Source organism: Lolium perenne, chromosome 7, assembly GCF_019359855.2.
Source record: "Lolium perenne isolate Kyuss_39 chromosome 7, Kyuss_2.0, whole genome shotgun sequence".
NCBI classification, from domain to species: domain Eukaryota; kingdom Viridiplantae; phylum Streptophyta; class Magnoliopsida; order Poales; family Poaceae; genus Lolium; species Lolium perenne.
The window spans coordinates 64,262,443-64,288,929 of record NC_067250.2 but is presented as its reverse complement, the minus strand read 5'-3'; the positions used below and the strand labels follow the sequence as shown (position 1 = coordinate 64,288,929).

Below are 26,487 nucleotides of genomic sequence, written 5' to 3'. Positions count from 1 at the left end.
GCCTAATGATAATGATGAGCTCATCCCTCAAAGAGTAGTTGTAGGGTATAGAATGTGCATTGATTTTCGAAAAGTTAATAAAGTTACTAAGAAAGATCATTACCCTTTACCATTTATTGATCAAATGCTAGAAAGATTGTCTAAAAATACTCATTTTTGCTTTCTTGATGGTTATTCTGGGTTTTCACAAATTGCTGTTAAAACTAAAGATCAAGAGAAAACCACTTTTACTTGTCCCTATGGAACTTATGCTTATAGGCGTATGCCTTTTGGTTTATGTAATGCTCCTGCTACTTTTCAAAGATGCATGTCTGCTATTTTTCATGGCTTTTGCGAGAGTATTGTGGAAGTATTCATGGATGATTTTTCCGTCTATGGGAATTCTTTTGATAGTTGCTTGCGAAACCTTGATAAAGTTTTGCAGAGATGTGAAGAAACTAACCTTGTTCTTAATTGGGAGAAATGCCACTTTATGGTTAATGAAGGAATTGTATTGGGACATAAAATTTCCGAGAGAGGTATTGAAGTTGATAGAGCTAAAGTTGAAGCAATTGAGAAGATGCCCTATCCTAGGGATGTTAAAGGTATTCGTAGTGTTCTTGGTCATCTTTGGGTTTTATAGGAGGTTTATTAAAGATTTCTCCAAGATTTCAAAGCCTCTTACTAATCTTCTTCAAAAAGACGTACCTTTTGTTTTTGATGACGATTGTAAGGAAGCTTTTAAAACTCTTAAGAAAGCCTTAACAACTGCTCCTATAGTTGAACCTCCTGATTGGAACTTACCATTTGAAATTATGTGTGATGCTAGTGATTTTGCTGTAGGCGCTGTTCTTGGACAGCGAGTAGATAAAAAACTTAATGTTATTCATTATGCTAGTAAAACTCTTGATGCTGCTCAAAGAAATTATGCTACAACTGAAAAAGAATTATTAGCTGTAGTCTTTGCTTGTGATAAATTTAGATCTTATATTGTTGATTCAAAAGTTACGATTCATACTGATCATGCTGCAATTAGATACCTTATGACAAAGAAAGATGCTAAGCCGAGGCTTATTAGATGGGTGCTTCTTTTGCAAGAATTTGATTTACATATTGTAGATAGGAAAGGTGCTGATAATCCTGTCGCTGATAATTTGTCTAGATTGGAAAATATTGCTTATGATCCTGTTCCTGTTAATGATAGTTTTCCAAATGAACAATTGGCTGTAATAAAGGTGAGCTCGCGAGACAGTCCTTGGTATGCTGATTATGCTAACTTTATTGTTTCCAAGTACTTGCCTCCAACCTTTTCAGCTCAGCAAAGGAGGAAATTCTTTTATGACCTGAGGCATTATTTCTGGGATGACCCACACTTATATAAAGAAGGAGTGGATGGTATTATGCGAAGATGTGTTCCCGAATATGAACAACAAGAGATATTGAGTAAATGTCATGGTAGTGCTTATGGAGGACATCACGCCGGAGAAAGAACCGCGCAAAAGGTTCTACAATCAGGTTTTTATTGGCCAACTCTCTTCAAGGATGCGAGAAAGTTTATTTTATCTTGTGATGAATGCCAAAGGGTTGGTAATATCTCCAGACGTAATGAAATGCCTATGAATTATACTCTTGTTATTGAACCATTTGATTGTTGGGGATTTGACTTCATGGGACCTTTTCCGTCTTCAGAAGGTAACACTCATATACTTGTTTCTGTTGATTATGTTACTAAATGGGTGGAAGCCATACCTACAAAAAGTGCTGATGGTGAGACCTCTTTAAGAATGCTTTTAGACATTATTTTTCCGAGATTTGGAGTGCCTAGATATATTATGACTGATGGAGGTTCTCATTTTATTCATGGAGGTTTTAGAAAAACTCTTGCTAGGTATGGTATTAATCATAGAATTGCTTCCGCTTATCATCCTCAAACTAGTGGGCAAGTAGAATTATCAAATAGAGAGATTAAATCTATCTTGCAAAAGACTGTTAATAAAACTAGAAAGAATTGGGCTAGTAAATTGAAGGATGCACTATGGGCTTATAGAACTGCTTATAAAAATCCCATGGGAATGTCACCTTATAAAATGGTTTATGGGAAAGCTTGTCATTTACCTTTAGAACTAGAGCACAAAGCTTATTGGGCTGTTAGAGAATTAAATAAAGATCCTAAACTTGCCGGTAATAAGAGGTTGTTGCAATTGAGTTCTCTAGATGAATGGAGAAGTGAAGCTTATGAAAATGCTAAACTCTTTAAAGAGAAAGTTAAAAAATGGCATGATAGAAGGATTATCAAAAGAGAATTTAATATTGGGGATAAAGTCCTATTGTATCGGTCTCGTCTCAGATTCTTTGCAGGGAAATTACTCTCGAAATGGGAAGGACCATATGTTGTCGAGGAGGTGTATCGTTCAGGAGCAATCAAAATTAGCTCTCTCCAAGGCAATGCTACGCAAGTGGTGAATGGACAAAGACTCAAGCATTATATCTCGGGTGATTCCTATAATGTTGATGTTGATATTATTCAAGTGGAAACACCGGAGGCTTTCATCAAAGGGCAAATTGACAGTCCGCCAGAACTCGACTTTGAATAGGTAACAGTACTGGTAATGAAAAGTACGCAATTTACTTTCCGAACAATATTTTTGCTGTTTTTGGAAAATATGAAAAATTACGAGATCGAAACGGAGTGGAAAATACGCACGAGGGCGTGCCACCATAGGCCGGCGCGGCCTGACCTGGGCCCGCGCCGACCTATGGTCTGGCCGCCTCGTCGCCCCTTTCCGACTCTGGTTCGATCTGGTACTTTCCTTTTGTCGTGAAATTTTTTGCTATATAATCCCCCGGACCCCTGGAGGTCCGTATATCGTTTTCTCGACGTGTTTTGTTTCGAGCTGTTTCTGCCAGGATCTGTTTTCGGTCTAGAAGCACCATGGCCTCCAACAACAAGGGCAAGGGGCTTCCGGAGGAAGAAGTGAAGAGGGTGCCATCAAGACAAGAGCAGCAAGCCGTTGGGAGCAAGCAAATCTTGGTGGGATCTGTTGACACTCGACGTTCTTTTTCTCATAACTTGCAGGGACCTTTACCACCCGCTCTTAGCATCGACTCCTTCCCTGTGTTGGAAGAAGCTCTACGGACTACCGATGAGTTTTGTGATCAATATCGGGCTCTAAGAAGAGAAGTGGAGATACTCCAGGAGGAGAATTGCCGTCTCCGAAGAATGCTGGAATACCACTCGATTCACATCACAAGGTCATCATCGCCAACTTCAGATAACAATGAATCTCTTCGAGTCTTAGTGCAGAATTGCCAAGCTGAGAAACTGAAGCTGAAGGAGATCTGTAAGAAGCGCGGGAGGAGTTCGTCACCACCATCGCCGAAGGAGTAATTTATCATCGGTATTGGCATCCCCTTGGTTTGTTCCAAGCTTGGGGGAGTGCCGCGGTATCACATTATCACTACCTTTTACTTTTTACTGTCAAGTAGTGTCATATCATGAGTAGGGAAGTTATCATATAAGATGGGTTGCAGTTTGGAAGTATCTCTCCTTTAGTTGGTTATCTATGTATCCCTTGGTGTGATTTATCGTTATGGAATATTAATGAGAAGTCTTATCATTTACATATTGCACATCTTATTTTAGTTTGCAATCTCTATTATATGATTTATCTTGTCATTAGTATTGGTATCACTTTGGGAGCATTGAATAAATCTATTTGGTTTTGGCAAACTTAGCATTGGTCAATAGCAACAACACTTTGAGGTTTAAGTAGAAAAGAGAAATACATGTAGTTATTTCATTGTCTTTCTTTCTTGTTAGCTCATAGCTTATTATTCTGAAGTTAAAATTGTTTGTGCTTACAAGGAAGATGCATGATTGTTTCTATCACATGTATATTTGTTTGTTTCCCTCAACTCTTATGCTTGCTAATTAACCTTGCTAGCCAAAAACCTGTACTGAGAGGGAATACTTCTCGTGCATCCAAACCTTAGCCCAAACCTATGTCATTTGTGTCCACCATACCTACCTACTACATGGTATTTTCTGCCATTCCAAGTAAATACTTCATGTGCTACCTTTAAACAATTCAAAACTTAGTATCTCTTATTTGTGTCAATGTTTTATAGCTCATGAGGAAGTATGTGGTGTTTTATCTTTCAATCTTGTTGGGCAACTTTCACCAATGGACTAGTGGCTTCATCCGCTTATCCAATAATTTTGCAAAAAGAGCTGGCAATGGGATTCCCAGTCCCAAACTAATTAACCTAATTAGACACTCCTCCATGGTATGTGATTGATGGATGGCACCGAAGGATTCGGTTAGCCATGGCTTGTATAAGCAAAGGTTGGGGGAGTGTCATCATCATAATAAAACTAAAATAAAAAGGCACTCCTTCATGGTATGAGATTGTTGGCAGGCACCCGAGGATTCGGTTAGCCATGGTTTGTGAAAGAAAGGTTGGAAGGAGTGCCACATAAAATGAAAATAATATGGGAGCCGCTCTTTGAAGGTTGTCTGGCAAGGGGGTTAGAGTACCCGCTACCAGTCGTTGACAACAACAAACACCTCTCAAAATGTTACTTTTATTCTCTTTATATGATTTCAAAACTGAAAAAGCTCTAGCACATGATTTAATCCCTGCTTCCCTCTGCGAAGGGCCTGTCTTTTACTTTATGTTGAGTCAGTAAACCTATTTCCCTCCATCTCAAGCAAGCATTTGAGTAGTTGTGATCAAACCATTATATTGTGATTTGCTTCATCATGTCTTTTATTCTTCTTTGTTTAGTACAAGTTTTATCTGAATGAATATAACTTTGCAAGTTATCAATGATTATGAGGAGACTATTATGATTAAGTATGCAAGTTGTGCCATATAAACTTTAACATGAGAGCGCTGCTCAATGAGATAAATATAATCTGTTAATTGTTCTCTGACCAAGAACGAAGTTTGCCATCACCAACTATGATTTCTTATGCACCTTTATTTGTGATTACCTTATACTTGTTCCAAGTTGAATTATATGAGGAAGTTGTTTACTAGAATGTCTTGTGTGAATGAATATGATGCTTCTTGTCCGTATTTTATTTATCGACTTTTCACTCCATAAACATGTGGTCCTGTTTACTAAGTTCAGTTTCGCTTGGGGACAAGCGAAGTCTAAGCTTGGGGGGAGTTGATACGTCCAATTTGCATCACTATTTTGTATCATAATTTGCTGTTATTCATTGATATATTTCATATTGGGACACAATACTTATGTTATTTCATCTATTTTGCATGTTTCATCATTATTGGAGGATCAAGCACCGGAGCCAGGATTCTGCTGGAAAAAGCACCGTCAGAATGCAATATTTCGGAAGATCAACTGTGGAAGGAAATTATACCAAAAATCCTATTTTTCAAGATGACGAAGGAAGCCAGAAGGAGGAGCTGAGAAGGCCCAAGGTGGGGCCAGACCACAGGCCGGCGCGGCCCATGGCCTGGCCGCGCCACCTTGTGGTGTGGGGGCCCCACAGCCCCTTTCGCCTCCTTTTCTTCGCGAAACCCTTCGTCCCGAAGACCTAAGCCACAGAGGGTACCTCACGAAGAGTTACAGCCGCCTCTGCGGGGCGGAGAACACCAGAGAGAAAAGAGCTCTCCGGCGGGCAGGAACCCACCGGGGAAATTCCCTCCCGGAGGGGGAAATTGACGCCATCATCACCGTCATCGAGCTGGACATCATCTCCATCACCATCATCATCATCTCCACCATCATCACCGCCGTCTCCACCGCTGGACACCGTCACCGCCGTAGCAATTTGGGTTTGATCTTGATTGTTTGATAGGGGAAACTTTCCCGGTATCGATTTCTACTTGTTGTTGATGCTATTGAGTGAAACCATTGAACCAAGGTTTATGTTCAGATTGTTATTCATCATCATATCACCTCTGATCATGTTCCATATGATGTCTCGTGAGTAGTTCGTTTAGTTCTTGAGGACATGGGTGAAGTCTAAATGTTAGTAGTGAACTATGGTTGAGTAATATTCAATGCTATGATATTTAAGTTGTGGTGTTATTCTTCTAGTGGTGTCATGTGAACGTCGACTACACGACACTTCACCTTTATGGGCCTAGGGGAATGCATCTTGCACTCGTTTGCCAATTGCGGGGTTGCCGGAGTGACAGAAACCTAAACCCCCGTTGGTATATCGATGCAGGAGGGATAGCAGGATCTCAGAGTTTAAGGCTGTGGTTAGATTTATTCTTAATTACTTTCTTGTAGTTGCGGATGCTTGCAAGGGGTATAATCACAAGTATGTATTAGTCCTAGGAAGGGCGGTACATTAGCATAGGTTCACCCACACAACACTTATCATAACAATGAAGATTATTTAGCCGTATGTAGCGAAAGCACTAGACTAAAATCCCGTGTGTCCTCGAGAACGTTTGGTAATTATAAGTAAACAACCCGGCTTGTCCTTTGTGCTAAAAAGGATTGGGCCACTCGCTGCAATTGTTACTCTCGCACTTTACTTACTCGTACTTTATTCAACTGTTACATCAAAACCCCCTGAATACTTGTTTGTGAGCATTTACAGGGAATCCTTCATCGAAACTGCTTGTCAACACCTTCTGCTCCTCGTTGGGATCGACATTCTTACTTATCGAAAATACTACGATACACCCCCTATACTTGTGGGTCATCACGTATCCTCTTCGGTCTTCTGGAAGCTTCGTGGAAAAATAGGCCCCTGGGCGTTGATTTCGTCCAATTCCGAGAATATTTTCTTACTAGGATTTCTGAAACCAAAAACAGCAGAAAACAGCAACTGGCTCTTCGGCATCTCGTTAATTGGTTAGTGCCGGAAAACGCATAAAAATGATATAAAGTGTGAACAAAACATGTAGGTATTGTCATAAAACAAGCATGGAACATCAGAAATTATAGATACGTCGGAGACGTATCATGGGGTGACCACCCCTCTGGCCGCGCCGACCTATTGTGAGGAGGCCCTGGGCCTCCCCCTGGCTTGCCCTTCTGGCTCCGTGAGTCTTCCGGTGAAATAGAATTTCTGTGATTTTTCTGGATTTTTCCGAGCACTTTGGTTTTTGGGCCTTTTCTGCAATAAACAGACATAATAAACAGAAACTGGCACTGTGGCATCTTGTTAATAGGTTAGTCCAATAAATGTATAAATATGACATAAAGTGTGTATAAAACATGTGAGTATCATCAATAAAGTAGCATGGAACATAAGAAATTATAGATACGTTTGAGACGTATCAACCGGTTGACGAAGAGTGCACACTTCTTAGCAGTAAATCAGCAGGATAAAGGAGAGAAACTCGTCGATCTTTACATCAAAGAGATCGTGAGTAAACATGGAGTGCCCAAGAAGATCGTGTCAGACCGAGGATCCGTGTTCACATCAGCATTTTGGAAGCAATTACATGAAGCTTTAGGATCCAAGCTAGACTATGGCACCGCCTATCATCCTCAGACAGGTGGACAAACAGAGAGAACAAATCAGATATTAGAGGATATGCTTAGGGCTTGTGCCCTAGACTTCGGAGGATCATGGGAGGAGCACTTACCACTAGCAGAGTTTTCATACAATAATAGCTATCAAAGCAGCATCAAGATGGCACCATTCGAAGCTCTGTATGGAAGGAAGTGTAGATCGCCAATATGTTGGTATGAGGCAGGATCAAGCAAGGAGTTTAATCCTGATTATGTCAAGGAAAAGCAACAGATCATCGACATCATAAGAGATAGGCTTAAGATAGCTCAAAGTCGACAGAAGAGCTATGCCGATCAAAAGAGAAGGACATGGGAGCCACAAGTTGGAGACATGGTATATCTCAAGGTAAGCCCGATGAAAGGTCTTCATAGATTTGGAGTAAAGGGGAAGTTAAGCCCTAGATACATCGAACCTTCCAAGATACTGAGTCAAAACCGAGGATTAGCCTTTGAATTGGAACTACCAGGAAGGTTAGCTCAAGTTCACAATGTATTCCATGTATCACAACTCAGGAAATGCTTAAAGACCCCAGATGAGCCAGTATCACATGATGAGCTCGAGTTACAACCAAATTTGACTTACATCGAGAAGCCAGCAAAGATTCTCGAGGAGAACTGGAAACAACTCAGGAATCGAGCTATTAAATACTGCAAGATACAATGGAAGCATCACCCCGAGAGGGAAGCCACCTGGGAAAAGGAAGAAGACCTGAGGAAAACATACCCCGAACTCTTCAGGTATTACAACCACAACTTCGGGACGAAGTTTTCTTTAAGGGGGAAAGGCTGTAATGTCCCAGGTTTAGAGACGATCGAGGGGTAGATTTTAGAAAGGGATGTGCATTGCATCGTAAATTCTGGGGAAATTTCACGCTTTTAAAACAAAACTGCATCGAAGGGGGACAAGTTTCTCTCTCGACACCTTACAGGGTTAGGGTTTCGAGAGTGCGACAAACTTGTTTCTTATTCAACTAAGTTAGGGTATTGAGAAGAGAGGAGAGATATTGCATCACAACTTAAGTTGCATGATTGAATTCAAACCTAAGTTGCATTTGAAATTCAAATTCAAATATCACATGAATATCTCATAATTCAAATGTGAGGTAATTCATTAAGCAAATTATAAATAATAAATAATGTGAACAATACAAATACTCCCTCCGGTCTTATTTAATTGACTCAGATTTAGTACAAATTTATACTAAATCTGAGTCAATTAAATAAGACCCGAGGGAGTAATAAGTAAAGCTCATTAGAGAAAAATGGGAGCTTTATTAATAAACACACAAGATACATTGTCTTTACAATATTCAGATTATGAATTATAGAATATTACAATACATTACAAGAATTGGCAAAAATAGAAAAAGAAAAAGAAAGAAAATTACAATTCAATGATCTATCCTAAACTACAAGCTAATCTTCATTAGATACTTGAGCCTGATGATCTTGATCTTCACTTTGATCATCATCTTGATTCCCTGCACACAACAACGCAAATCACAAGTTATGCCAAGTGGCATTGCCACTTGGCATGTTAGAAAGAAATGGTTAATTGAGAAGATATGATCAAGCTCTGTCGAGTTGATCCTTTCACCTGGCCAGGTACCAAGCACCTGGTACACACACACACTAGCTGCTCACACAGCTAGTGTGCATGCCCAACAGCAAGACACCATGGGTGCATGCAGCACAGCACACACACACACAAGCCAGTGAATCACCAAGTGTTGCCAGGCAGTGTTGTCGACCAGGGAAGAAAGAGGCCAGGCATATAAAAGCCTCCACAGTAAACCCTAGCCATTTCCATCGACAAGCAGCTGGGTAAGTCACCAGAAACCAAGAACATAAGAACATGAAGAACATCCACAGCTGTTCAACCTGCCCAAACCACCACAGAGCACTGAATCAAGCACTTCAGGCTTGCAAGGAGGAGCAGGGCAAGCATCATCACCACACTGAAGAAATCCTCTACACCAACAAAGAATCTAGGAGCTGGAGTGAGGTACAAACCAGATCAACCTGAGCAAAACCATGTTTTGCTCATAATTAAGCATACACATGCATCACAGAAGCAAAGAGGGTATGAAACCCTGGATATATCATCACTTGGTTGCAAAACCATTTGGTGCCAGTAAATCAAACAAAGGCTAGAAGGAAAACAACCAAGGGAACACTGGTTGTGTCAACACAGTGACACAACCAGAGAAATCCAGCATGGATTCAGTCCTATATAGCCAACCAAATTCACCAAGCACCTAATAGTTTAGCTATACCATCAGACAGATAGGCAAACTGTGCCTATTTTTGTTTGTCAACATCAAAAAGCCACTGGAAGTCCAGTATTGGATCAAGCCAGTGAGCAATTATCCAATTCCAGCAAGCAACCACCAACCATAGCAAGCCACAGAGTGGGGGAGCTACCCATGACAGCATCACAGGGCTGCCAGGGCTACCTCAACCCAAACCCAACACTGGAAACCACCACATCATCACCCATTTGGGTTCAGTAGAGGGCTAGGGTACCAACCAGTGGTTGTCATCCAACTAGCCCTAGCAAAATTATTGAAATGATCATCACTGAGTCACAGTTCACATCATTCATCCATTTGTTAAAGTAAGATAAACAGATAAATAAAACAGACAAGCAATTGATGCACCAGAGCCTTGCAAATGATCCAATGGATCACTGCAAGCATCCACTGATGCTTGAGCAAGCACCAGCACACACATGCCAAGCCTGTATGATGCACACACAGCACAGGGTGAGCACCAGAGAGTCACGGAAGGAAGCTCAACAGTTCACCCTCAAGCAAATGATGATAAGATGATCATCAGAGCTCGCTAGCTCTTGCTACAGATTGCCATAGCCAAGCACAGCAACAGGAATTAACCAGCTACTGAAGAATTACACCAAGTCATAACTGAATAAACAGATAACTGAATTAATGACTTTATGATTGTATCCAGAAGCACATCAAATGCATGATGAACCATTGGATTAAGATACACAAGTAAAGTACAAAGCACTCATCACTGGATAGTGTTGTTAAGCCAACAGCAATGCTCAATTGAGCATACTCATGAAATCAAGCACAAGCTATAGCACATAAGAGCTCTGGCACTTGCAAATTTGCAAGAATTATACATAATCATCAAGTCAGGGCAACATAAATGAATACACTTGAGTATCTGGCAAGCATAGTAACAAGAACAGAGGCACAAAGATAGAATTAAGCAAGAAATGCAAGCATAGCAAGCACTTAGACTAGGAATCTTGCACAGGATCAGGGATAGCATGGCAAAGCAGTACATCTCCAATAATCTTGCACAGAAGCATGGCAGGGCTGCACACAGCAGTAACACAAGTCTGGCATGGTCATGGCAGCAATGGCCAAGGCCAGTGAAGCACAACATCACAAAACAGCACAGCAGTAGCGCAGTAGCATATGCATACACAGCTAGCTAGGCATAGCAGCAGAGCATCAGCGCGGCAGGCATCTTCACGAGATGGAGCAGCCGTGGCCAGAGCTAGAGGATGGAGAAGAAGGGCAGGCAAGAGAGAGAGAGAGGGGGAGCACGTACCCAGGGCGAGCAGACAGCAGTCGCGGCCATGGCGGCCACGGCGGCGCACGCCGAGTGCACGGCAGCACCTGTCCAGGCCAGTTCACGCTCAGACAAGCGCCGCAGCGCCCCGCACCACTGCGGCGAGGCCCACGGCGGCGCCATCGCGCCAGGAACCCTGGGAGCAGCGGGATCGCCGCGGATCCCGTAACCCTAGCGACAGCGAAGGGGTCGGGGACGAGCGGGAGGAGCGCCTGCTCCAGATCGACGCAGAGGAGAAGGACCGGCGTCACGAGGCGGTTCGATTGCGCCCCATGGCGAGGGCCATGGCGGTCGGAGTCTGCCGGAATCGGCCAGCGACGGCGAGGGCGACGCAAGTCGCCAGAGCGATGGGGAATTAGGGTTCGTCGAGGCGGTGCGGGGGAGGCGAAGTATGAGCGACCGCTCGAGTCGGTTGGACCCGAGCTGGTCTAACCCAACCCGCTGGGCTCCACTGACAGGTGGGCCCAGGGGCAATTATGCCATTTCACAAATGCATAAAAATGCTGAAACTTTGAAAATTAATAATAAATGTTTAATAGCTCTAAAAAAAATTAAAAATATGAAAATCACTCAGTATAAAAAACTCTATCATAATAAAATATGAAATATAATTTTTGAAGTTAAACAAGAATAAGTTCAAATTTGATGATTTAAATAATCATTTAAATCACACCTTTTATTTTCAATAATGAAAATAAGTCCATAAATTCTTTTGGACTTTAAAAACACCTTGACAACATTTCAAGGTTGTATTTTACCCTAAATAGAGAATCCCTAAGACATTCTTAGTATTAACCTCTCACATAAAATGATAAAGACATCGGAAGGGGGGAACAAACCCTAAAACTGGAATCATGCATAAATGCTTCTTTAACCATTGCCCTTATCGGACAATGATGCTATTTTTCAGCAACAGAGGACAAGGGTCAGTCCACACCATCCAACTGCAACACTTTGCAGTGTTCAGGCAAGTTCATCACTTGCTCATGTCATTCGAGTATTTTTACCAAACTACTTGCAAAGTACTATGTTATCACTATTGCATAAAAAGCAAAACCACTATTTTCATAACTATGAATATGACTAAGTGGTTGGCAATGGAACCATGGATTGTGTTGACATGGTGGAGGTTCCATTGCAATGGGTTTATATCCATCTAGGATTAAACAACAAATGTCGTCCAGTGATTCTTGTGCCGTAATATCCGTGTTAACCATAAGATCCGGAGTGGGACGGAGTAGTCAAAAGTGTTTCCACCTCTCGTTCATCAACGGATGCGCTTACCGTAGCAGTTGTATCTTGAGAGAACAACCGGAGGGTGGGGATCCCATTCTAATTCCCCACGGTAATGCGGTCTATGAGGGGTTGCAACGACCGGCGAAGGACCATGGTTGCGACCTGGTAATAGTCAAGGTCGGAAGGTATCCTTTGGATACGCTGACCGGCGAGGACCCAAGGTCGGAATTGCAACAAAGGGTGGGTGTTCGAGGTAGCGGAGGAACATGATTGGCTAGACCTTATACCAGGCCTCACACCGAAGGAAGTGTGGACGGGAAAGCTGCCCGGTTGGCACCAAGGTTAAGATCTCTTATGGGTAAAGCAACACACCTCTGCAGAGTGTAATGAACCGCGACCTGTCACTCCCTGTTCCGGGATTGGGAACTGCGAACGCTGCCGGAAAGGAGCTCCATGAATTTCTAGTAAACCGGTGAAGGCTGACGGACATAGTTCTTTGAAATAAAAGCAACCACTTGAAGAAATGTTTATCAAAACCTGCATTGGAATTAGACTTTCTGGTCTAATATCGTAGCTAGTGCATTAAACACCTCTTTTCTATAATGAACTTGTTGAGTACGCTCGTACTCATACCACTCTTAAATCCCCCGCTTAGATTGTCTGAACCATCTGGAGGAGGACAACGACAACCCTGAAGAAGCCGACATCATCGGCTATGAAGAACCAGACCTCTCTGGAGGTGTTGAAGGTGTAGACTACCTTATAGTCTACGGAACCGGGGAGGGTTCCGGAGGAGAGCAAGCTTAGACCGATAAGTAGTAGTAGTAGTAACCGAGCACAACGAACTCTTAGTACTTAACTGCTCGAGGGAATAAATGTATAACTTAGTAAGACTCCTGTATTATAAGTTAAGTTGGGTTCACCTCGAACCCAGAAGTATCCCTCTTAGGACCCAAGAGGAGCTCCGAGATGATATGCACATTATGCTTGTAATAATAAATGAATGAGTTATGGACCTGCTATGTTCTGTTGTACTACTCTGAGGGATGTAATATTTGCGGAATGGTACTTCGTGAATGTTATATCAACGACTGACATACTACAACATGCAGTGGTATGCAGGATCACCACAGACACGCGGGTCCTACGTCTTTTTCGGCGGACACTCGGCGCGACCGCGCAGCGTCCGCGGAGACGCAAACCTGGCGCAATATTTGGGCCAGGTTTACGTCTCCGTGGACAGCCCGATCACTTTGCGTCGCCCCGCTGGAGAAGGGCCCAGAAGTATTTCCGGTTACGGCGGACACAAACGTTCGTTTGCGTCGCGCCGCTGGAGATGCCCCAACGCAACATAGGATTCCAGCACAATGTACTTAGCAAGTAATTAATCCCAGCCACTTCTTAAACCTAATAACTACTGCTCTCAACACAGCATTGCCCTCCACCGAGTGGCTTGCCCAACACAGCTCTCTACAGATCGATCGTGTTAATCAACACTGAACTTGTAACCTCACAGATCGGTCGACTTAATGAGCTTCCACATCCCACCGAATCCGGAATCATCAATGCCGCCATGCATGCCCAATGCCTTCATGATGAGGCAAATCGAGTAGCAGAGAACAAAAAAGGACCCAAGCGTATGATCCAAGAACCCATGAATCAGGTCGACTGACAGCTAAAAGGTGCTGCTATAATGCTGTCTCTCCAAGCACTTTCTTTCACTGCCCGCCAACGCACTTTTCAGGTAGCTAGCTCGAAAACACGGTTTATGATGCGAGTATATACACGATTCGTGGCGTTTGGAAATGTTACTCCCTCCTTTCTATAGTTGTATTTGTTTAGTTGCTGATTTAGTTTGGAAAACCACTAACAACTAATATGAAACGGAGGAAGTACAATTCAGTTATGTACGCAGTACTCCCAGTAAACCAACATAGAGAGAATATAAAATACGAGGGTTTCGAATAAGTGGTTGCCCGTTGCAAAATATTTGTAAGGAAACTAACATTTATGTTTTTTCATGTAAATTTGTGTTTATACTATAATACGGGTTGATAATTTGGCAATAGGATAATTTTTCGAAACAAGAAAAAAACTTTGCTTACTTGTAATGAAAAACAAGATTATCATGTTAACTAGAGAAAACTCGGTAAAAACCACAATAACTAATGTCCACGATCTAGCCAAGCTATACCTAGGACATCACAGGCCAACACGCCACAAAATTATAAAATTGACGCACCAAAATAAAAAAAATAAAAATCATTGGAGTCCCCACTAGTGCCAGTGTCATCACCCGCCAAAAACTCAAACTTCACGACGAACGAACACCGACAAGTAAACCGTTCCACCACGAGTCGATGGAAGAGTCGTTCTCGGGTACAAGCACCGGTGGGCAGGCATCAACTGCTTAATTTGGCATGAACCAACCTCGAAATCTGCACGGATAACTAACTTCCAAACATGTATGGTGAACAAGCAGTCCTTGCAACAACAAAATTGACAGGGAGAGACCTGAGGATATCCATGGATGCAATTGTGGATGCAGTGAGGATTCTCTAGGGCCGGGTCGAGTATGTCATCCAAATAAGGGAGTTGGAATTGGGATCGGAGACATCCAGAGTAAAGTTCCCTAGCATGGGTTGGATATGAACAATTTTTGGGAGTTGAATGGTATTGTTTGAGGAGGGATAGAAAGGAGATCTGATTGTTGTTGAGGTCCTTGCAAACGGCACAAATTTTCGTATCGACAATCTCGAACAATCCATTGGTGCGGCAACAATAGCGGTCGATCTGATTGTCAACCAAAGGATTTGGTTGCCATATGATCTTTCTTTTGATGCGAGTCCCCCCCCCCCCCCCAATCGCCCCACTCCCTAAAAAGCGGTCCTACTGCCTCCTAGTGGGTTTTACATGATTGGTGACAAGATAATTAAGGGATCTCCAATTTATTAACTTTTTTCGATAAGGAGTATATATTAATACCATAAAGATACTAATTACATCCAACGTATGCAACAACGTATTGCCCTAGCGGCTTTACGGATGCACACATTTAAAATAAAAGAATTACAAAAAAACTAGCGTGGCGTCACACGAGCAGTCGGTTGCGTCACACGAACAGTTGAGATCGTAGGACCTGCCGTTAAATTGAGCCCCTACTCACTTCCTCTCATCCATGGATTGCCCAAATCCATTGAGAAATACCCAATTATTTTGGGTATGGCCAATTTGAAACCAGATGGATATGGCAAAATTTGGGTTTGGATTAACCAATACCCTACCCAACGACAACTTTAATGGTACCGATTGAAGAACAAGGAATGCAGCTGTTCTGTTGAATCAAGGAGCACATATCATGTGGTTGAAAATCAACGTGCAAGGAGTTACGTAAATCTCAATAGTGAGCCAGCGCACATGAGAACTCGAAGAAGAACCATGATAAAGATCGCAATGTCTTATTTTATAGCTTTGAATCATAGGATAAACCATACTATTAGGGGGAGTGATCTTCAAGGATGAAAACGAAACTTGGTGTGGGCCCAAACAAACTCCATACATCTTCCATAAAAATACCCTTGATTGAAATATCTTAAGGTCCCGGTCCGCTTTTATAGCTTGAGATACTAGCTTGAGCACACATGGTTGAAGGAGAGGCTCCAGCCTAATACAATCGTGTTGATTCTAGTACCTCATGTGGTGAGATGGGATGATATATGAGAGTTAGTACTTCATAGCATGATTAAATTCCTAGGTGATTGACGCAGAGTTACACAAACACGAGATGAGGACAACCTCAGATGAGGCAAACCGCTCCTAGAAGATTAGATGTTACACTTTTTCTTACACATACACTTTTTTTTGTAAGATCAAGAAGTCTAGAGCTCCTATGAATAGAACCCGACCCCCCTAGAGGGTAAGGTTGGCGTAACCGAGAAGAATTCCAAAGATTATTGCGATCAGTCTATCAAGTTTCTCCCCTTCATCTCTCTCAAATTCATTCCTATTTATTGAGAGTTGGAGTTTTTGTTTGGAGTTTATTTGAGAACCAAACATGAGCGGATTGAGGACAAAAAGATCAACGTATTACCCATGGAGATTTGGGATCTCCTAGACTGTTAGGTGTCCACTGTCAAGCTTTCAATTTGTGGACTTGACGAAGGTTTAACAACGAGCGCCCAAGGTTGTGGGCAGGCTATGGTGTCGTTGTCAAGCATATCCAAGGTGTGGACTGATCGAGGCAAAGGTTTCGGGATCATCTATAGAAGATCTTCCACAAGTGAGGTTGGATGGACTTGAGTGCATGCGTGCATCGCCTCTCCAAATGGATTCTCTCGGACATTACCATCGACACTAGCTTCACGTCCACATTTTCAAGGCATCTGTAGTATAGGCTCATACCAAGGTAATGTCCGAGAGAATCCATTAATCCTACTTGAAAATTTTGAGAGTAGCTCCGCTATGTCAATAGCAACACATGTGATAGGGAACACCTTAGTCTTGGCCAGGTTCATGATTGATGTTGATTCTAAAAAATCCACGATGGCCAAACGGTGAGCTCGTCCTTGTTCGTGCTCCGAGTGAAAATTATTACCTCTGTTTCCAAAATATAAGCCTTTTTGGAAAGCTAATTTTGCTTTCTAAAAAAGCTTTCACAACTAGAAAAAAAGCCTATTAGAGGAGAACAAAAAAAAAGGCTAATAATTGGTGCATCACTACTAGCACGACAATGCTAGTAGTGGTGCATAATTTGTTGCGCCACCGGTAACTCATGTAGTAGTGGCGCACCACATGTTGCACCACTACTAGTAGCTAGGTGCACCACTGGTACTATAGTAGGTGTGCTACTGATATTTTTGAATCTAGATCTGGACCTGGCAACATTTGTTCTCATTTTTTTTGCTTGTTTTTTTTGTTTGTTTTATTTCTTGTTTTTGTTTCATTTTCGCTTTTGTTTTTTTTTTCCGAAGAGGAGGAAGGTGTCGGTGGTTGGAGAGGAGGTTGAGAAGAGGTCGGAGTCTAGAGGAGGGGGAGGTGAAGAGACCGAAGAGGATGTGTAGGAGAAGAGGCCGGAGAGGAGGAGGAGGAAAGGAGGCCGGAGAGGAGGGAGAGATGGAGGAGATCCACTATGTCGTCGGAGAGGGAGGAGGAAGGATGAGGAGGAGGAGGAGGAGGAGGAGGAGGAGGAGGAGGATGAGAGAGGTGCTCCGAAGAGGAGGGTGAGGAGAGGATGGAGATGTTGGAGGATAAAAGAAGGAGTAGGAGGAGGAGGAGATGATGTAGATGTTGGGGGAGAGAAATGAGGAGTGGGAGGAGGAGAGAATGGAGTAGAGGATAAGGCGGAGAGGATGAAGTAGACGAGAAGGAGGAGGGGAGTGGATAAGAGGGTAGTGGGGTAGGTCGATAAGACATGGTGCGCCACTGCTATTTTTTAACTTTTTCATTGAAATCTAAAACCTTGAAAAACTCGTATTTCCTTTTTGATTCTGAGGAATCTCAAAAATTGGTAAATGACCATAGGTTGAATTCAGATGAAATTTTTTCCGTAAATACCTTTTCATACTCCTTCCGATCCATATTACTTGACGCTAAAATGGATGTATCTACAACTAAAATGTGTCTAGATGCATCTATATTAGCGTCTAGTAATATTAATTAGAGGAAATATAACTTTTTCATCGGAGGTCGTATCCAACCAGAAAAGCCGTTTTACCAAAAGATGACGCCATTTTGCATAATATGTCAAAGTTCATGTCTGTAAATTTTCCTAACAGGTAGAATACATAATACATGGCCACCTCAAAGGATTTTATTTTTTAAAATTTCTTGTTCTTTTCAAAACTGCAAAGGCGATCCACTCGGGGGGTGGAGGGCACCAAGCCATGGTGCTCCACTGCTATGTGGTCCCATTTTCGGCCCCTCTCCCAGACATACCAATGCTGCACCCCTGACCTAGTACACCACTCTAGCTATTTTCCTATTAGTGTTACATTTCGAAACAGAGGGTAGTACTATTTTTTAGAACTAATAATCCAACCAAATCCTGGTTCTTATATAACACATACATTTTTTTTTGAGATAACCATCCACTTTATTAACCAATAATGTTCACTACAAATAGTTGGACTGGTACAATATTAGGAGGATTTAAGAGCCACAGGTGTCGCCCCGGATCAAAGGAAATCGCTGCACAAGCCAGATTGTGAGCCTCAGAAATATGTTGTCTACCTTCATGGATGAAACGAACCGAATCAAAAATGCGTGAGTGCTCATTAATCTCCTTGACAACTGATGCATTACCTAGGTCCTCGGCAAGGGCTAGGGCCTCTCTACAAGCAAGAGTTTCAAGAATAGACAAATCAGAGATTCCAGGGAAGACAATTGCAGAAGCACCCATGTAAATACCTTCATGATTCCTACATGCGACTCCCACAGCTGCATGATTGCATGACCGCGAGCCAGATCCATCTACCACGAATTTGAAATAACCAGTAGGTGGCGCAAGCCAGCTTCCTTTGTTTAGTGGCTGGATGAGCATGCACTTGAGGGTTGGGCTTCACGAGGTCAAAGATGTAGCTTCTGATAAATAGGTGAGTGGACAAAGGACTTCGGAATTTTTACTCGTGAATAACCTTCCGTCGGACAGTCCAAATGCCCATATCGTGACTAGCACCTTGGTGAAATCTGGATGCGAGAGTAATTCCATCATAGAGAAAATCCAATGCTTCGCTGAGCGTTCCGTAAGAAGCAAAAAATAAGTTCCACCAATTCCTCCTCACCTAGAGCCCAAACACTCCTAGCCATCGCACATTCCAACAGTGAATGTTTCCATGAATCTGCAGCTCGGCGAAGGGTGCATCTCAAATTTGTGGCCATGTTCCGATGATGCAAGAGATCAGCTGTCGGAAGAGACTATTTTGCTAGTCGCCACAAGAATCCCGATCGGGCCCAACCCAAAAATTCCAGGCTTGGGCTAGCCTAGCCATACATGTAGGCTGGGCCTAGGCCTGATTTATACGCCCAAAAGAGGGCCGCGCTTCACAAATATGCTAAATAGGGAAGAGGCCCAAGACCCAATGGGCTTTTTCTTAGATATGCCAGGTTTGGGCCTAAATTTTAGGCCCAATGACTGGGTCAGGCCGGGCCTGGGCTTGGGATTTCTGCACCAGACTTTGTTAGGCCCGGCCCGGAATGATTAGGTATATAATGGTGGGCAAAGAAAAAACAAATCGGTCTCCGGGCAGTCGAGCACACCGCTTGGCCTCCCAGCAAAGTCAAACACCTCTGTACGCTTCCTGCGGCGCACTACCAATAGATAACACTTTGTACACAGGTGCAAGGTAGGGGCAGTACCGTAAACTCGGCTCAAAAGATGGCTCGCTTTGCCCATCGCAAAGCGAGGTCCGGTTGCTTCAGGAGCTGACCCTCGCCCTCGCCTGACTCTGACTGGGTCTCCGTGCCGGTGCCGCGCCGCGCGGTCTCCCATCATTTCATTCCCTCTTGCTCCCTCCCACTCTCCCTCAAATTTATAATCTTTGCTCCTCTCGATTCTTCTTCCTCCGCGCTGAGCCGAGCCGAGCGGCGAGGGGCTGGCGGGGTGGGGTTGGAGCAGTAAAGAGGCGGCGGCGGCGGCGGAGCAGCGAGTGGGGAGGAGGCGGGCCGACCTCCTGGGGCGCCTTCGATGCAGGTACGTGTTGCTGAGCCCCCTTTTCTGCTGGTGGCGAGCTGGTTGATTGTTTTGAGTTTTTCTGATTCAGTTCGGGGTGGTGTCAAGAACACGTCTATGTTTTCCCCAAAAAGTTTGCTTTTTTTTTTATGTCCCTGCTGTGCTGCGACGATTGTAAGCGAATCATGGGGTTTTAGCTCTAGAAACGAAGCTGGAGCAGATGTGAATTTAGCCTCAGGCCGTGCCAGTTCCTCAAATGTGTTGCTGAACTGTTAATTGACTTTTTTCTTTCTTTGGGGTGTTTTGATGCTTTTTTTTTCAAATTTCAACCAGTTCATAGAAAGAGCCTGTAATTTGGCTGCTAATTTTCTTCAGTAGTTGATATTCTAACCCTCACTCGTTCAAAAGAGAGACGCGATTTCTCGAAATCATACTGCGGAAAGCAGCCAGCCCTGTATCATATATTCTCCAATTAGTTCTAGAATCAATCCCTTTTGGCTTTTGCCAAGATATTCTGCCGGTTCTTTCTTTACAGTTTCCTGGTCTGAACTCTGAACTATCATTGTCCATGAGAGTAACTAGTCTGCCATCAGGCTTCCCAATTGGGAACGTCTTCTTGGTAGCCCGACTGACATTTCTATCTTTCAGAGAAGCGGAGGACAGGCCAGGAAGGCGTCGCTCGCCGACTCCGTGGCGGCGGTCTCTGAGGCCAACATGTTAGCGGTGGCGACCGCCGCTGACATCGACCAAGACAAGTTCTTGGACGTGGGCAGCCGTCTCCAGCGCGTGCCCCCGCCCACAACAATGGAGCTGCAGGATTCCTCGACAGATGCGATGCACGTAGTCGTCGAGTATCTGGCCGCCAACGTCGACCTCGCCAAGGACCTCGTCGCCAGGTGCAGTGCCGTCGCGCAGCAGCTCATGGACGAGGACCTCCAGAGCATAACCGAGGACCTTGACAACGTGATAAAGAACATCGGACATGAGCTCAGCAAGATACCTGCTTCAGCATTTGGGAGCAACAGGTCTGCACACGCAACAGCCGGCACAGACCGTCAAGTTACTGGAAACGGCCATCATCCTTATGATCAGCGTTCCTGTGATGCATATTCAGAGACTGATTTGCCGATAGTTGTAGCAAATGAGAAGCCCAGGAGGAGAGCGCTGCACGATGGGGACATGCCAAGGTTGGTGGACTTCCTGCAGGGAATGTATCATGAGTCCCATGAGTTCGGTGGGCAGTCGTTCAGCTCCCTCCCTGAGGTCGCAGAATATGTCGAGCCACTGTATGACTCGTTCTTCTGTCCGCTGACAAATAAGGTCATGGTCGATCCGGTGACAACGGAAAGCGGTGTGGCGTATGACAGGAGAACCATTGAGGAGTACTTTGAGAAGTTTACGGATGATTCTGAACCTGTGATCTGCCCAGTCACAAAAATTGCAATGCAAAGCAAGACACTGAGGAGTAACCTTCCGCTGAAGAGCACAATTGCGGAATGGATCATGAGGAATGAAGCAACAAGGATCAGGATCGCGCGTACTGCGCTATCACTGGCAAGCACAGAGGCTATGGTACTTGAGGCGATACATGAGCTGAAACTGCTCGCCAGTACGAGGAGGAAGAACAGAGAGCAGATGCATAAGATTGGCATCACCAAGTTCCTTGCACGGCTGTTGGAGCACAAGGATGCACTGATACGCTGCGACTCGCTAGAGCTCCTCTGCCTGTTGGTCAAGGGTGACACAGGAAAGGTAAGGAAATCCGAAAATGTTTCAGCATTTGTGGCATTCAATCTTTTCCCTAGCCTGACCATGCGGCATATATTTTAAGTAATACTATCTACAACTTACTGAAACGCTCAAATGAACAGCAGAACCCAGCTTTAATTTCCAACTGTCCTGTATACATAGTATTAACATCTCACATATCTCATCCTGGCATGCAGGAAATCATAGCAAAGACCAGAGCCGTTTCAAGGACAATAAAGCTGCTTTCTAGTAGCAATCCTGATGAAAGACATGCGGCCATCTCTTTCTTGGTAGAGCTTTCAAAATCAGAGTTACTGTTAGAAAACATCGGGTCAACTGCTGGAAGCATACTAATTCTCACCACGATGAAATTCAACGACTCCGATGATCCAATTGCTGCAGAGAAGGCTGGAGAGGTTCTCACGAATCTGGAGAAATGCCCAAAAAATATCAAGTACATGGCTGAAAGTGGCTACCTAGACCCTCTTCAAAGGCATCTCGTTGAAGGTAATATCTTGTACCGGTGCCGAAACATGCTTGACTTCCTTTCATTTTTCAGTTGATCATATAAATTTAGAGACATGGGTAACAGAAAGCATACCCTTGTATTAGTAATAATATCTGTCATTTCATTCAATCAATTTCTATAAGAGAATAGTTACAGTGTAAGGTACTGCCCATCTTTCAACAGTTGACAATGTTGCAGTACAACTTTGTTTTTGATCTCTCATAGTCTTAAGGTCAATTTGGAACTCGTGCACTGGTAGTGAATGGGAGCTTTTCTCAATCGTGCTACTGTATTTTTCATCACAACCACTCACCATGATACTACCATTAGCTAACATGAAAGGCACAAAACAGGAGCTGAAGATGTTCAGATGGAGATGGTGGTGTACCTCGGCGAACTAGTTCAGAAGCAGGAGATGACCATCAACATCGCTGGGAGCGCATCGGAGATACTTATCAAGATGGTCCACAACGGAAACTCTAGTATCTGCAAGGCGGCACTTGATGTCCTAGTTCAAATCTCTTCTCACCGCCCCAACGGCAAGACACTCGTGGATGCAGGTGCTGTTCCGGTCATGGTCGAGGCGCTGTTCATTCGAAAGATTGACGATGAACCCATGGGGTACAAGACTGAGGCTGCAGCAGTGCTCGCCAACATTGTCAAATCCGGCATGAACCCTGACGTCATTGTTGTCAACAAGGAAGGTCATGTTATCACGTCCAAGTACTCGGTTTACAACTTTGCACACATGCTCAAGTCCTCCATGCCTGATGACCTCAACCTCAACATCGTGCACGTGCTGCTCGCACTCACTGCACTCCCGAAGCCGCTATCCACGGTGGTATCAGTCATGAAGGAGCAAGGCAGCAGCCAGACTGTGATTGAGTTCATGACTTCACCTAGCGAAGCACTTGGCATTGCCGCGACAAAGCTGCTCATTGCGTTGTCCCCACATATGGGGCACACCATTGCCGAGAAGCTCTGCAAGGCGCCTGGGCAGCTGAACAGGCTAATCAAAAGCATAGGCCAGTTGGGGCGGATCACAGAGCGGCACGCTGTTTCTGCGACACTCCTGTCAAAGCTACCCTATCAGCATCTAACACTGAACCTCGCGCTGCTGCAACGGGGCACTGTGCCGACCATGCTAAGCAAGATAGAGGAGATGCAGCGTGGTGGGGTGCGGGCGAGCCGCCATGCGAAGCCGTATTTGGAGGGTCTTGTGGGCATACTCGTCCGGCTAACGACAACATTACATGATCCCGACGTGCTCCTGTCAGCCATGGACCACAACTTCACCTCAGTGCTCACCGGTCTCCTCGTGCGGCCGTCAGGCAGTGATGAGGTGCAGCGGCTCGCAGCCGTCGGCCTCGAGAACCTCAGCCACCAGTCGTTGATCCTCGCGCAGCAACTGCCCGAAGAACAAAGCCCCAAGAAGAAGAACATCCTCAGGCGCCTGCGCACTGGCCGGGTCTATGACAACCAGAAACCACCTGCGCATGGCCGCCTCTGCCCTGTCCACCGTGGTGCGTGCTCTCCGAACACCACGTTTTGCCTGGTGGAGTCTGGCGCGGTCGAGTGCCTCCTTGGTGTCCTGGAGAGCAACGAGAACGGCCGCGTGGTCGACTCCGCGCTGGGCGCGCTCTGCACGCTCCTGGACGGCGACGTGGACGTGGTGGGCGGCGTGGCCGTGCTTGCTGAGCAGGACGCTGCACGGCACGTGCTGAGGGCTCTGCGGCAGCACCGCAATGACGAGCAAGACAACGGTGCGGTGCTACGACGGTGCTTCTGGACCCTGGAGAGATTCCTGGAGCACGGCAGCGACCGATGCGTCAAGGAGGTAAGCTCGGACCGCGCCCTGCCGAGCGTGCTGGTGGGCGCCTTCCACAAGGGCGACACTGCCACCAAGCAGGCCGCGGAGAGCGTGCTCCGGCGCCTGCACCGCATACCGGACTACTCCGCAACCTACGACTCCGTCGAGATGTAGCGTACATCCTTCTTTTGTTCTGTCTTGACTTGCCGTCATGGGTTTGTATCTTCCATTAGCTGGTGCGTTGTTTGATGTAACTAGATTACAGAGAGAAAGAAAGAGGTAAAAAGAATTCTGCAGATGGAATGTAACTAAAGAGTGATAGCTGTGTATGATATGTAATTGTGTACAGTCTTTGGTTCTTGTTTTTCTTCTTAGGGTGTAATGCAGGTAGGCTATAGCAAATATTCTTTAACAAAAGTTTGTCTTGGCTGGTTGGTGAGGTTCTGATCAGGAAATGAAGGTGTGTACTGCAAAATTATATGTATTCTTGGGTAGTCTTTGATTGAATGACAGAAATACAGATACAGGGTGAATGCATCCCAGTTTAAGATGGATGCAGTTAATACGCAAGTGCAAAAAAGGTAAATGCAAAACATAGGAAACGTGCAAGGATGGTTTTTGGATAAGACGAGAAACACAGAAAATCTGTATTGGTGTACTTCCGGTTTTTCAGCAGTGAAAAGGGGCGAGGTGAACCTGATTTCAGAGGAATCATTTGGAGAGCATTTCTCATTGATTGCCATCGGCGGCCGTTGATGTTGATGGTGATGGTGATGGTGATGGTTAATTGTGCATTCGTCCCTACAGGATGATATTTGGGTGTCATGTATTTTCACTTTTGTAATACTTATATCTATCAGCTTGATGTTCTGTTGTTGTAGAAATCGTGGGTGTATTCTGTATCAGTCTGATGCTTGATGTGTTTGGATGCATGGAAAGTTGCCATGGAATTGGAATTTGGGAAAATTCCGTGAATTCCACCGTTTGGTCTGGCCTCAGAATTTTCACATGGAAACGTATCTAAATTCCGCGCGCCGAATCGTCCTATGTAACAAGGCCAGAAAACTTTCCGAGGTCTCCACCTCGGAAACGCTCGGAATCGACCCGCGCCTATCTCCCGTCTCGTCTCCCTCACGAGCGACCTGCTCCCATGTCCCTAGAATCCGGCCGCCGCGCGACCTGCTCCACCTCCCTCCCATCTCCCTAGAATCCGGCCGCCACGCACAGCTCCTCTCCTCCCTTCCCGTCCTCTCCAATTCCGGCGCCATAGACTGGAGACCCGGCGATGGGGAATGGCGGCGCGATGGGGAACGGCGCGCGAAGGGGCACGGCGGCGCGATGGGGCACGGCGCGCGATGGGGCACGGCGGCGCGATGGGGCACGATGGGGCACGGCGCGATGGGGAACGGCCGCGCGATGGGGCACGATGGGGCACGGCGGCGCGATGGGGAACGGCGGCGCGATGGGGAGCGTCGCGGCACTCCACCGCCGGCCACCGGCCACCAGCCACAAGCGACCGCCGGCCCCTCCCGCACTCCACCTCCGGCCACAGGCTCACCGGCGGCTCCGCTTGCAGTCCACCTCTGGCCCCTCCCTTCCCTTGCGTTGACCGGCGACTCCGCCTGCAATACCACTGCAATACCACAGATTCATTTCCATACTGCAGTCCAAACAGGATTAGGAATTTGTACCACCATTTGATTCCAAAGGCAAATTCTAAGCACAACCAAACAACAGATTTGGAATTTTAGTCCAATTTATTTCCATCTTGGATTTAGAATCTTTGCCCAATTCAATTCCATGTCAACTTTCCATAGTGTTTGGATGCTGTAAAAAGATAGAGTTGTGGTTAGATGACAGCAAGCCTTTTTCAGAGTCAGTAATTTGGTGCCTTCAAGGTTAGAGCAACCTGTCAATCATGAGTTTCAAGATTGTCTGATGTAGGATTGCATCATATACATAAGATCAGCGTGTAGGGAGGAACCTGTTCAACTATTCGGTCAAGTCCAGAAAACATTGCTCTATATATGCAAACTAGTTCTCCTCAAATATCTGGCGAGCTGTAAAACGTATCCATTGCAGTAAGTATAAATGGTTCTGCTTCAGAATAGAGTTGGCTAAAAGACTAGAGTGTGGTAGTTCAGTTCATTACTCGGCATATTGCGATGCCAATCACATGAAAGCAGCTGTTGTACTGTTTACTCATTGATTATGTTGAACGCACTACTCTATAAAAGCAGCAGGAAAGACGAAAAAAAATGCTGCGAAAATTACAGGGAACATACTACGATGGTAGAGATACATGTAAACTCACCATACCAGATGTGCAATGTTAATCTGGAATGGTTTCTTTCCTGTTGCAGCGAAATCAACCTTAGTACAGTTCGCCAATGCACATTACATGACTAGGATTATGAGGCATCGGG

At 44.8% G+C, this 26,487-nt stretch overlaps 1 protein-coding gene across 1 annotated transcript; it reads left to right on the top strand.

Moving 5' to 3' along the window:
• The first annotated feature begins 19,684 nt into the window (after nt 1-19,684).
• On the top strand, nt 19,685-24,545 carry LOC127317257 (putative U-box domain-containing protein 42). Its single transcript, XM_051347781.2, has 4 exons — nt 19,685-20,015; nt 20,643-21,746; nt 21,941-22,250; nt 22,605-24,545. The coding sequence occupies exons 1-4, from the start codon at nt 20,010-20,012 to the stop codon at nt 24,233-24,235; spliced, it is 3,051 nt and encodes a 1,016-aa protein (XP_051203741.1). The 5' UTR covers nt 19,685-20,009; the 3' UTR covers nt 24,236-24,545.
• The last annotated feature ends 1,942 nt before the right edge of the window (nt 24,546-26,487 follow it).

Excerpts from the sequence above, each read along its gene's own strand:
- LOC127317257 (XM_051347781.2), top strand. Across the intron at positions 21,747-21,940 it reads TCAAGGGTGACACAGGAAAG|GAAATCATAGCAAAGACCAG; the intron begins GTAAGGAAATCC and ends CCTGGCATGCAG. Across the intron at positions 22,251-22,604 it reads TCAAAGGCATCTCGTTGAAG|GAGCTGAAGATGTTCAGATG; the intron begins GTAATATCTTGT and ends GGCACAAAACAG.